The 13,722-nt window shown below is 41.6% G+C and overlaps 1 protein-coding gene across 1 annotated transcript; it reads right to left on the minus strand.

Annotated features, from left to right (window-relative positions):
- Positions 1-5,668: 5,668 nt before the first annotated feature.
- Positions 5,669-10,816, minus strand: LOC124279967 (extensin-like; the record flags this gene model as incomplete). The annotated part of the gene is made up of 2 exons (XM_046715851.1): positions 5,669-6,889; positions 10,706-10,816. Coding segments are annotated over 2 exons (1,332 nt in total), but the record flags the coding sequence as incomplete, so codon positions are not given.
- Between the last annotated feature and the right edge of the window lie 2,906 nt (positions 10,817-13,722).

The following is a 13,722-nucleotide window of genomic DNA, read 5'->3' on the forward strand; positions in this document are numbered from 1 at the left end:
ATACATCATCATCCGATAAGCATTGTTTGTTTGTTTCATGTTAGCTTCCATCATGGGTGTATACTTTCCTTTTCCTTTCCTTCCAGTTTATGGTATATTTACATTTGTGTAGATGCTTACACATATATACCCAAGAACAAATACATGTCCTGGAACGTTGTAATAGATTGTGACATTCCATGCAATAAAGACATATCTTGAGAGTGAATGTCAACAAGTGCTGCGTTGTTTGGAAGTTGAAAGTGTGTGCTGGAAGCACCGGACATACAGACAGAACAATACGTGTACTTTTCACATACTTCTAAACAATACCAAATATGTACATTTCATAAAGTTTTTATTCATTCTAGGGGCATGTCTTAAAAAAGCTTAGAAAAAGGCTCTGTGACAGGTGGATACTTTTCCATGAATCTGAAAACCTTACCTGAGGTTCTGGTCTCACGGAACTGGTGTCTGGGAAGTCCTTGTCTGAAGTGTCTTCCAATCAGTCAGACACATGTCTGGTGTCCGAAGTCGTGTCTGTATGTGTCTGATGTCTGTGCGTGGACGGCAGCCGCCGACAGAGACAACACCCTCCGACTGTGATCAGCGTTGGTCTGTCTTGTCTGAGCGAACACAACCCGCTGTGCTTATCACGCGTCAGACACACTCTCTCTAGATGTCTCCGACTTGTTCAGGTTATCCTGGTCAAAATAGGTCTACGTTTCTTAAGTAGCACAGAATTTTAGAATTTCACTTGATACCAGTAAAGTTGATACCAAACATCTACAAAAAATGTTTGTTTGTCAGCTGATACATTTACAAACACGGATGTACGTGGCACACCCAAACACACGTACGTTAACAAACGTCTTTTCCTATCAAACTTTTAACATGGTATTAATCATAATAGAAAGATATGGAAAATTATGTTGAAATATAGAGCGCTCACAGAGAACTCCAAACAGCCTGTTGCTACTCCGAGTTCCGCGGCATGGGGAATGAGGGACGGGATAAACTTCCTCCAGACCCCCCTTCCCACATGGCTTGTGAGACCGACTTTATAGTCCCCAGCCTACACAAACCAACGTTTTCCAAGGTTTGGCAGAAGTCACACTTGCCGCCAGTAAAACATCTTCCCAAATCCTTCGAGACAGATCTCCGCAGCGGGAAGAAGAAAGGGGGTTGGTGGGGGACCTCGTGAGGCAATAAATTATCCCAGGTGTTGAATTCTCGCCATCGCTTGCAGGTTGAAGACCAGCGAAGAGGATATATGTTTCCTTCTCAGATACAGCATCATAGTACCTCTATACAAACTACAGGCTAATTGGTCACTTAAACTGCTACATGTAAACACAACACCGCGATGCCGGGCTGGAGAGACATTTAGCACCAGCTTCAGCATCGCCGTCGGTGCTCACCCTCCCGACCGGGATGATCACTAGGTACAGTGGCTTTGATATACGCCGCCTGAATCATACATAATCGAGTTAGCAATCTGTAATAGATTCTCATGGCACTAAATTAAGTGTTTATTGAGAAACACGCCCACCGAGGCTGTTGTTGTAAGTATTTGAAACACGGTAGCACATCTCCTGGTTTATCTTGATGGCGGAGGGTTGTGTCGTGCTAAGGGTTGGGAAAAAGTAACAGCAGGTAGTTTCTTGTTTGCGTCGGGAACCGTGGGGTTTTAAGGAGAGTGTGGTGTGAGTGAAAATAATGTGAAATACAGACAGTTTCTCAGTAGATGGTGGAACAGGACAGAAGTCATATCTAATATTTAAGATATCTGATCCTGTGAGAGAATTCGCACATAACTGTGATATTTCGTCATATTCATGATTAAAACAACAAAAACAATAAAACTAAGCGAGCAACACAAAAAACAACAACAAACAAACCAAAAACAACAAAACTGCAAAACACATTAAGCCCCAAACTACCAAATTCAACAAAAATGTCAACACCAAAACAACAGCAAAACAAACAATACCAAATATCGGCAAAACAAAAAAATACCAAATATCGGCAAAACAAACAATACCAAATATCAATGCCAACAAAACAAAAGATACCAAATATCGGCAAAACAAACAATACCAAATATCGGCAAAATAAACAATACCAAATATCGGCAAAACAAACAACGAAACAGAAAAAGACAAATAGATGTAAAAATGAGTTTTTATTAACACACCCTATATGGCTCTACCTGTGGTATATGAACTTTCCTTGTGTAGATTTAAGATAGCTGTTCAAGTTTGGACACCGTTTGTTCCATTTACATATAAATCAAAACAGAAAATCCCACCAAAATATCAAAACTACTTTGAACACATGTTGCATACCGGGTTAAATAGTCCCAAATCCGCCATTTTGTTTTTCCTTTACGATGCACATGTCAATACCTCTGTGTACGACAAACACTATAATCTGGTCATGCTTCATGTATCTATTAATCATAATCAGACCAACATCATCATAAACCGGATAGTGTAATTATCACGTATCTAATCTCCCACAGGTTTAAACTGAAACACTACCCTCGTTTACACAGAGGGTAGTGTTATTCCGTCCAGTTAATACGGAATCGGAGCCACGATTATGTGAAATGTGATCGCGAGTCCCACCAGCCGTCTTCTGTACTCGGGGCGTCCACGGTGATGACATTCACTGTACAGAGTTGCGTCCCTTACCCTACCAGAATCTGCTGATCACATGTTTAAATCCCAGTTTAGCCCCAGTTTAGACACAACATTCACTACAATATATTTGGATCCCATTACTGTGTAGACACCTGTGTCAATGCATGTACCTACTAAACACATATTGTGAAGTTGTGTGGATTGTGTCAAGTGATTTCGAAAGAAAACTTGTGTTTCAACAATGGCTTTTACTTAAAGAATATTATTTCCAAGTAATTCCAGTCTGACCAATCATCAAGAGCTAACTTTGAAATTTAAAAAACAATAAGATTGTTAGAAATCTGACGTCTGTTATAATTATTCGACCGTCTTTTGTATGGGCGTTCATTGACTGGGTCCTGATAATTGTGCATTGTTCCAGGGGCGGTGGGGTAGCCTAGTGGTTAAAGCGTTCGCTCGTCACGAGTTCCGTTCCCCACATGGGTACAATGTGTGAAGCCCATTTCTGGTGTCTTCAGCCGTGATATTGCTGGAATGATGCTAAAAAATGGCGTAAAACTAAACTCACTCACTCACACACTCACTCTGCATCGTTCGAACATGTCCGATCACAGTCTTTACAGTCTAACCATCTTTGGCTGTCTTTATCGCTGATGTTATGTAGGGCAGTCTGTGTAGACATCCACTTAGCTTTCTGATCAACTTAGGAATGTTAACATTTCAGTGTAATTTTAGTGAATTTGCATTTTTGTACAACTTGATGACACAATTGCGGGCGATTACTCTTGTTCTTGTTAGTTAAAGTTAAGGCATTCTACAAAGCACAGGTCTCTGCTTAATTTCAAAATGCTCAACGGCTTAGCGTCATAATTACCGATTTCATTTTACACAGCTGCAAGAAACGACGATCGAGTCATCAAGAGAATTTCTATTACACATGAGGATAATTATTGCATTCAATGGTGTTGAGTGAGTGAGTGTTCGTTTTCATGAACATAACTCCAAAATAGGCCACGCCCGCAAACAAACTACGGTTTCCCAATTGGTTTATAATACAATGGGCGGGACAATGAGCGCTGAATGACTGACTGAGTATGGTTTTACGCCGCTTTTAGCAATTTTCCAGCAATATCACGGCAGGGGACACCAGAAATGAGCTTCACACATTGTACCCATGTGGGGATTCGAACCCGGGCCTTCGGCGTGACGAGCGAACGCTTTAACCACTAGGCTACCTTACCGCCCCCAATGAGCGCTGAACGATGTCGCCGATTCTGTAGTGTTATCTTTGGTGTAAGTCAAGGTGTTAACGGGTAAACAAGCCTTCTGTGGAGTTATTACTTTTAGATACATGTTGATTACATGTTCAATACGACGGTTAATTGCAGAAGTCATATCATCACTAGTTTGCAAGTTGGCACAAATAAACAAAAGACATAACCTTCACATATCATAATTTGGTTCCCATTGTACGATTACGACAATGACAGAAACATGCACTTATGAATCACTGTCGGATAAATAGTTGACACCAGGCCGCACGTCGCTATGCGTGAGACAATCGTAAACGCGAAACTCCAAATCACGTGATCTGTACGCACACGTGACCTATGGCGGAGTAAAGCCACACCTAGTCCCGATTTCTTGAAACAAACTTAAGATTTTACTCAAATTTCAAAATGAGTTTGACAATTTGAAACATAATTTTTTTTAACTCAACTGCATTTTTAAAATAAAAAAGCCCAAAAAACTTAAGTAATCTATCCACAAAACTCAAATTGTCTACCATGTTTGAGTTTGATATCGATTTCAGTTCATTCTGGGAAATGCATTTTCCTGCGTTTGCTCAAATTTGAGTAAAAACTCTAACTTAAGTCAAAACTTAGACTTATATTTTTTGTGTCGAGAAATCGGGTGTTTTAAAAATTGAACGTATCCTGCCCCGCTTGTGGTGCCGGTGGCATGACTGTAAGATATTTACATACAGTGTGAGGTTGGCTATGTCCTCTTTCAGCCACAATGCCCTGACACTCCTATGGATAATGTCAATGCCTCGAGTGTCCGTCTGTACACTGTTTTGTGAATGACCTAACGCCACATACGTTCGCTGTGTGAATCAGTACCCAAGATCAAAACATACAGGTGATGTGAAATACACTACTCAAAACAAGATCAGATAAGGAACACCGAGTATGGTTTTAGGCCGATTACTACACACACTCTACTCATGTGGGGAATCGAACCCGAAACACGAGCTTTTACCACTAGGCTATCTAACCGCCCCATAATTGGAAGGCTGTGTTTCGCAATACTTAAGAGCCACGACAGACTAGCTACAGTCGAGCGAGAAACATCAGCGAGCGAGATGTTCCAGTTGGATTCTGGAAACCAAGTTCATGTCAAGGTTGATATCTCATGTACATTTTAAAGATGCTTCTGTAATTCTGTATCTCCGTATTTCACGTTTGATAAATCAAACGAAGCGCATGTAAAATCCACACTCTATAGCAGAGACAGTGCCTTGATATTCACCTGGTCCATCCTATTCAACGTTGTGGTGGGTAGTCGATGGGTGTGACGTGGCACAGTGAGCGGTGAAGTCAAGCGGTGAAGCGCGTCGTACAGCCTTGCGTTGATTTCAGCGTTGGTACAGTGTATTAATATCAGTAATACCGTGCCTGTGTGGTATGGATTGAATGCTCATGAAACTGGTTAACATCTTACTCACTGGCACTTATTTTTTTGAAATATTATTTTCAAGATTTTTCAAAATGGTTAATTTATTCTGGTTTGTTCAAGCGGAAACATGTAAGTATCACAATTCCATAGAAAATGTTCAAGTTTCCAGAACAACTGGCATCTAAAACCATGTGTCTTTTGGTAACGTTAACACTTTCCATAAATGTATTATTACTATTATTTAATATTTCAGCAAACAAATGTCCGGTGTCAGGAACATCTTAACATCACAGAAAATTATGCTGCACTAATTGATAAAAGTTGCGCTAATTGATATCTGACAAAAATATTTTTCAACAGTATTCTTAAATAATTGTGCTGTAGATGGTAGTTAGGGAACTGAGGTTGAGGGCTGAGGAACTGAAGGTTGAGGGCTGAGGAACTGAGGGTGGAGGGCTGGGGAACTGAGGGTTGAGGGCTGGGGAACTGAGGGTGGAGGGCTTGGGAACTGAGGGTTGAGGGCTTGGGAACTGAGGGTGGAGGGCTGGGGAACTGAGGGTGGAGGGATTGGGAACTGAGGGTGGAGGGCTTGGGAACTGAGGGTTGAGGGCTTGGGAACTGAGGGTGGAGGGCTGGGGAAATGAGTGTTGAGGGCTGGGGAACTGAGGATGGAGGGCTTGGGAACTGAGGGTGGAGGGCTGGGGAACTGAGGGTGGAGGGCTTGGGTGGAGGGCTGCGGAACTGAGGGTGGAGGGCTTGGGAACTGAGGGTGGAGGGCTGGGGAACTGAGGGTCGAGGGATTGGGAACTGAGGGTGGAGGGCTTGGGAACTGAGGGTGGAGGGCTGGGGAACTGAAGGTGGAGAGCTGGGGAACTGAGGGTTGAGGGCTTGGGAACTGAGGGTGGGAGGGCTGGGGAAATGAGTGTTGAGGGCTGGGGAACTGAGGATGGAGGGCTTGGGAACTGAGGGTGGAGGGCTGGGGAACTGAGGGAGGCTTGGGTGGAGGGCTGGGAACTGAGGGTGGAGGGCTTGGGAACTGAGGGTGGAGGGCTGGGGAACTGAGGGTCGAGGGATTGGGAACTGAGGGTGGAGGGCTTGGGAACTGAGGGTCGAGGGCTGGGGAACTGAAGGTGGAGAGCTGGGGAACTGAGGGTTGAGGGCTTGGGAACTGAGGGTTGAGGGCTGGGGAACTGGGGTGGAGGGCTGAGGAACTGAGGGTTGAGGGCTGGAGAACTGAGGGTTGAGGGCTGGGGAACTGGGGGTTGAGGGCTGGGGAACTGAGGGTTGAGGGCTGAAGAACTGAGGGTTGAGGGCTGGGAACTGGGGGTGGAGGGCTGGGGAACTGGGGGGTGGAGGGCTGGGGAACTGAGGGTTGAGAGCTGAGAAAACTGAGGGTTGAGGGCTGGGGAACTGAGGGTCGAGGGCTGGGGAACTGGGGGTGGAGGGCTGGGGAACTGAGGGTTGAGAGCTGGGAAACTGAGGGTTGAGGGCTGGGGAACTGGGGGTGGAGGGCTTGTGAACTGAGGGTTGAGAGCTGGGAAACTGAGGGTTGAGGGCTGGGGAACTGAGGGTCGACGGCTGGGGAACTGAGGGTTGAGGACTGGAGAAATGTGGGTGGGGTAATAGTGTGGTTCTATCGTGGGGTCTAAGGCAAGACGCATAGGTAGTTCCTACTATGTCTAGCCATGGCTTTGCTAGAACTTGGGTACAATTATAGGGTCAGATTTCTAAGAAAATGTTGATCAGTACGTGACCTATTTCCATGTTGGAGGATGGCTGTCAATCTTTGAACCAGGCATAACCGTCCATTTCCCTTCCTATTTTCTACCCGTGAAGGTCCGGGTTAGAATATTGATCTTCAGTAGTCCATGCTTGTCGTAAGAGGCAACTAACAGGATCGGGTGGTCAGGCTCGCTGACTTGGTTGACACATGCCATCGGTTCCCAATTGCGCAGATCGATGCCATATAGCTGGAATATTGCTGAGTGCGCCGTAAAACTAAACTCACTCCTATTTTATGCATGCAAGACAACATATTTTCGTAGCCGTATGAAAATGTCTAAATCAAACTAGTAATTGTAATAGCACTGTTAAAGCGCGTTTTGTCTTATATTAATGTATTCTAACTTATCTGATAAACACCTTTTCTTCACTTCCATTGACTTCCATAAAGCAGTGGATGATTCGAGTGTCTGATTTGTAAGGCATGGAGACCGAACGAGTTGGTATTGATCTGCATATTTTTCCAATAGCCATCGAAACACATTGAAGTGATATGCCCAGTTTCAACGTTTTTGATTTCCAGAGTTTTAAAATGTAATTTAAATTAGAATTAGAATTTCTTGCTTCGTGCATTGTGACAGATATACCTGGATCACTTATTGCTGAAGCATATTGACGCCATCCATTGCATCATCTCGTCATCCTATTCAAGGGTGACAGAGGTCGGTGGTCACGGATACATTTGTTTCCGTCTTCTTCGTACTATATGGGGCGGTGGGGTAGCCTAGTGGTTGAAGCGTTGGCTCGTCACGCCGAAGACCCGGGTTCGAATCCCCACATGGGTAAAATGTTTGAAGCCCATTTCTGGTATCCCCCGCCCTGATGTTGCTGGAATATTGCCAAAAGTGGCGTAAAACCAAACTCAGTCAGTCTTCGTACCATATACCAAATGACTCCTCAGCTAGCCGAGAGTGAAAACAAAACACAAAAGCTCTGATCCAATGACAAGTAGTATTAATGTAGTGCCTTCAGCACTATCAATCAATCTTTATTCACTCATGAGTTACACAGAACCAACATAATATTTACAACAAGATGGCAAATAATTTCTTGAGAAAATGTGATAAATCCTTAATGATCTTAATATTCCCATTACACATTGGTTTCTTATATTTTACTAAAGATGGACATTGGTAATAATACTCATTAATCAAACTTTTACGTTGAATTGATAAAGCAGTGCAATCAAATAGATAGTGGAATTCATCTCCGATAAGTCGTGTGAGTTACACTTAGTGCATAATCTATCTTGACAAGGGATGTTATAATATCGTTCCTTTTCTACTGGTAAATTGTAGTTGTTCTAAAATATAATATTGGTTTATATACCTTCCAACAAATAAAAGATATTGCTCAAAACATGGGGAATCCTTAATGCTAAAATAATAAACACCTTGAGATGAATTGTTAACATCACTTCGCCATGACTGCAGAAATTGATCTTTAAAAATGTCACAAACTGTTGCAATTATCCATTCTTTGCAGTAATTCTGAGGAATATCGAAAATGAGTGGTAGACCACATGTTACAAATATAGTTTTAACGTACTTCAACGAAGGATACGATGTCCATGAATACTCTTGTTATATATGTAATCAAGCAGAAATGACGCAATTGTATTGTTTGGTTCTGGACATGATAATTTAGACCAATATCAGATCACACGTTTAGCCACTTGTAAGCGCAGTGCGGATCTGCCTAATTCACCGTAAACCATAAAATGTGGTGTAGACATCTTTAAACTTGCTGCCAATTGTAAGAACTTCAAATGAACACGCTCGATAATAATAATGTTTTCAACCCCCCAAATTTCGCAACCATAAAGCAGAATCAGAAGTACAAGTTTATCAAAGAGATGAGACAATCCAAAGGTAGATTTAAGTTTCCATCAGCGTGGAATTTAAGGCGTTATAAACGGATTAATTAACTTACGAATAAATTAATACATTTTGAGGCAATCAAATGATGCCAAACTGTCAGGAGAAGAGTATAAACTTTAACCGATTTGACCGATAAATTGCTATCATGAAAATGTTACCAGGTAGAAATCAGACGCCGAAACACTTCCAATGGTATGTCCCGGATCCACTTGCTTAAAGCTGTCTTAGCGCTAAGGTGGTCGTACCGCCACGTTAACACGGGCTTACGACTGTCATAACGCTAAGGTCTCTTTGTGCAAGTGAAATCCAGAACACAATCATACTATCAGCAAATACATTACCATAAAAGAACCATTTCTTTTTGGTTTCTGTTTTCAGCCACCATAAACTTTATCGTTGTACATTTTCTTTTGGTGAGACGCTGTATACCTAATATTTTGAGTTTTATACAGAAACGAAACCAAAGTATATTGAGGGAAAATAGAGAGAAAAACTTAGCGTCCGCTGTGACAGACGAGTAATCGATACTTTATAGACCTCTAATTATATGATGAGACTGATAATACTTCATTTTAAGGGCCTGTAGCTTTGTGTTGTTTTTATAGTAGAAAATACACGCTATTATTGACAAAATAAATGATTTTTGAGAGAGCATGTTTAAGTTACCCTAGTGTTCATGCCGAAACTACAGAACTCTGTGGATCAATGCTATATCGCTTATTATAACATTTTCGGTCGATATTTGAACAACACTTGACTTTCACATTCACGCAGCAAGTCTGGGGAGACAGATTTTTTACAGCATGAATTTTTTTTTAATCTTAAAAACATTGTCACCGAGGCCAGGAATGAATGTAGATCCGTCATCGACCACGCCCTGGCAACACTGTTCTGGTCCATGCTGCTGTTCCCTATGGGAGCTGGTGCCGTGATCGTATTGAAATTGTGTATGTGCAATTGTTCTAATGTCACATGAATCTGTCACATAACTCCCACACGGAGACGACAGTGACAGCACTGTAAACGTCGTCGTCGTCTTGGGGAAAGGAGGAGGGATCGTTTTATCAGATCAATGTCGTCATCAAAACCCTCACATCAGATGGTTTAGACTATTAGGTGGGAGATAATGTATCCTGTTGGACTCTAGTTTCATTTCCAGATCAATTCCTTGTTACAGGATTGCAGCAACGGGGACGGCACCTTCGTTGAATTAATAAAAAGTAACATAAACAATACGTAAAGTCAGATAGCAATGAGTTGATGATGTTGCCGTCTCGGTGTAAGTGTTGAAGTGCTGTTCCTTCCATGCCTTTGTTGAACCAATACATGTAGTAGTCTAAGATGTCGCCGTTGGGGTAGATGCAGTTGTAGAAGCAGCAGTAGTACAAGTTGTAGTTACAGTATAATCATTAGTATAAGTACTAATAGAAAAAAGGTGGTTGAGGGTGTTCTTAGTTTAGTAGCATTGGTAGTAATGATGAGAAAACAATAAAAGAACCAATGCAGGTGGCAGTGGTGTGGTTGTATAGTGGAAGTAGCATTTGCAGTGCAGTAGTAGTAGTAGTAGTAGTAGTAGTAGTAGTAGTTGTAGTAGCAGTAGTAGTAGCAGTAGTGGCAGTCAGTAGTAGTAGTAGTAGTAGCAGTAGCAGTAGTAGTAGTAGTAGTAGTAGCCCAGTAGTAGTAGTAGTAGTTGTGGTAGTAGTAGTAGTAGTAGTAGTAGTATAGTAGTAGTAGCAGCAGTAAAGTAGTAGCAGTAGTAGTAGTAGCAGTAGTAGTAGAAGTAGCAGTAGTAGTAGTAGTAGTAGTAGTAGTAGTAGTAGTAGTAGTAGTAGTAGTAGTAGTAGTAGTAGTAGTAGTAGTAGTAGTAGTAGTAGTAGTAGTAGTAGTAGTAGTAGTAGTAGTAGTAGTAGTAGTAGCAGTAGTAGTGTTAGTAGTGTAGTAGTAGTAGTAGTAGTAGTAGTAGTAGTAGTAGTAGTAGTAGTAGTAGTAGTAGTAGTAGTGGTAGTTGTAGTAGTTGTAGTAGTAGTAGTAGTAGTAGTAGTAGTAGTAGTAGTAGTAGTAGTAGTAGTAGTAGTAGTAGTAGTAGTAGTTGTAGTTGTAGTAGTAGTAGTAGTAGTAGTAGTAGTAGTAGTAGTAGTAGTTCACGGTTGCTACTCATGTACGTACAACTACTGATATTACTGCTGGTAACTTTCAGGAGAGTGATTCATATAACTGAGGATGTCGTCAGTCTGTGTTGGAGTAAGAAGGTGTTCTATGCCGCTAGAGGCTGACAGGGGGTATGAGGAGGAGAGTGCTGGCTGTCATACAGTCACTTGGAGGTTACACTCGGTATTGACCTTGAATCGTGTAAGACACGCAAAATGACATTATGAATGTTCACATTCACCAATAAATTCAACATTAAACATTCCAGGGCCATACTTGTACAGGCATGGTTTTGTATGAAAATCAATATTTTAAAAATTGAGCAATTATCATCATAAATTCCATGGATTCCAATCATGTTGTCTTTTTATGAGTCAAAGGATCACACGGGACAGAAAATAAACCATGTCTTTCCATCGTGTTCACCACGAGAAGTTCTATGTACGTGTTGAAAACCCACCATTGCAAAAATACAGGGGGTGCTTAATTAAGTTCTTTGTGCATATATTAAAATGCCATCACTGGATGAGAAACGTCTGTTGAGAGATTACCAAAGTCAGTCACAATGACAGCGCTTCTTCAAGTATAGGGTGCTGTCTCACCAAACTCTTCAGTGATATAACTGACATACCTTAACATATTAATTCTTACGACAGTCGTAGATTATTTTGTACAACGGCACCCAAGACGTCAGAATGGCCGTTATTGATACACATGTACATTTACATACGTCGGCCAACACTGATCAACTGGAGGTCAATGGAAGGTGATTATATCGTCTTGTTTGTTGTTTAACGCTGCACTCAGCAATATTGAAGCTATATCGCGCCGATCTGTAAATAATCAAGTCTGGACCAGACAATCTAGTGATCAACAGCATGAGCATCGATCTACGCAACTGGAATACAATGATATGGGGGTGGGTATTGCAGAGAATTTTCATATTGCGATATGTATTGCAATATATTGCATGAAGTATTTTTAAACAAAAAATACTTATAATCAAGTTAATTCTTGATTTATAGAGCAAAAACACAACAAAATCACTAGGCTTGATTAAGCTTTAATAACAACTAAAATCAGCTTATTATTATAAACTTCGTTTATTTTATTTCAAATACGCGTAAGGAGTCGAGAAAAGAATATACTCTGTTATAAGGGAGGTAACTCGAATTGCCAGTTTTTGGAGCACCAGAGATGGGCACCACACATTGTACCCATGTGGGGAATCGAACCCGGGTGTTCGGCGTGACGAGCGAACACTTTAACCACTAGACTACCCCACCGCCTCAGTAGACATTGTACATAACTCCGGACCTGGTGAATACAACATTAATTGTTAGTGTCCCTATCACAACTTACTGTGACATGTGTAACGGGTAAAAAGTAAATAACGAGGGATTTTTGTAAGTGATAGGGTTTTGCTTTAGTCGCTGTTTCAAACATGACCTTTATTTCTCTGATCGTGGGGACGAATAAAACAAATCAGTTGACAATATAGTTTGAAGACATCCGACTTGTTTAGCCTACAAGTAGTTTAAGTAACAAAATAAATCTCTTTGTAACGCGTGTTCTCCGTAAATACCATCACGAATTCGTATTTACACTGGAAAAAGGTTGCATTTGAAAGGATTCGTGTCTTATGATACTGCAAACAAATGATGTTACTAGTATATACGATGGGATAGCCTGGTGGTTAATGCGTTCGCTCGTCACGCCAAAAACCCGGGTTCGAATCCCCACAAGGGGGAAGCCCTCATTTCAGGTGTCCCCCGCTGCGATATTGCCAGAATATTATTAAACGTCACGTAAAGTCATACTCTCACTCATATTCCTTCGCTCAAACCCGTTCAAAAATATGTTTACTAGTCATTTTCTATTCACCCATCCTCAAACACATACATGTGAATAAATAATTGCTACCTCCACGAAGATATTTGTAGCTGCATTGTTTCTGTTGGTAATTCAGAATTCTGGAAACAATCACAAAACCATCGGACCATTTGTAACATTCACGTTTGGATACAAATCGCTCCCTTGGTAGCTCGCTTAGCTCCCCTTTGTATATCCCTAAGTCTTCCCCGACCCCTCGGGATGCAACTCCTCCCCTGACAACCCCGTGTAAAATCTTCCCACGGTGCAGTATGCTCCTAAACATCTATACTTAATCCTGACAGAACCGACCCCAGTGCCTTACCATTGATTTTTGTCCCCGGGTAATCATCTCATTATCTGAACTCACTCTCCAGATTCAAACGTGTTTCAAACAAACCATGTGCTTGCTCCAAGTTTCATTTTCAACAAAATGATTGTGTATTCTGAACGTAAAAAAATAATTCTTTGTTCGTCTCCACTGGAGAGCGAGTCCAAACCCTTGATACTAATGTCAGGACAACTAGACAGAGGTTCTTTCAACCAACCCAGACGTTACACGACTCCTGGGAGGTGAGCTTTGACAAGCGGTTAACCAGTTTAAACGGATTCAATGAACCATACCGTTTCATGATGTTGAGTTCAAATAAATGAATAATAAAGCGATGCTAGATTGAAGATGTATTCAGTGCAGTTAAAACTGGAACCTCCCCGGACAGGTAGAACGTAAATTCTGA

Source organism: Haliotis rubra, unplaced genomic scaffold (assembly GCF_003918875.1).
Source record: "Haliotis rubra isolate DU_JTF1 unplaced genomic scaffold, ASM391887v1 Scf259, whole genome shotgun sequence".
Lineage (NCBI taxonomy): Eukaryota > Metazoa > Mollusca > Gastropoda > Lepetellida > Haliotidae > Haliotis > Haliotis rubra.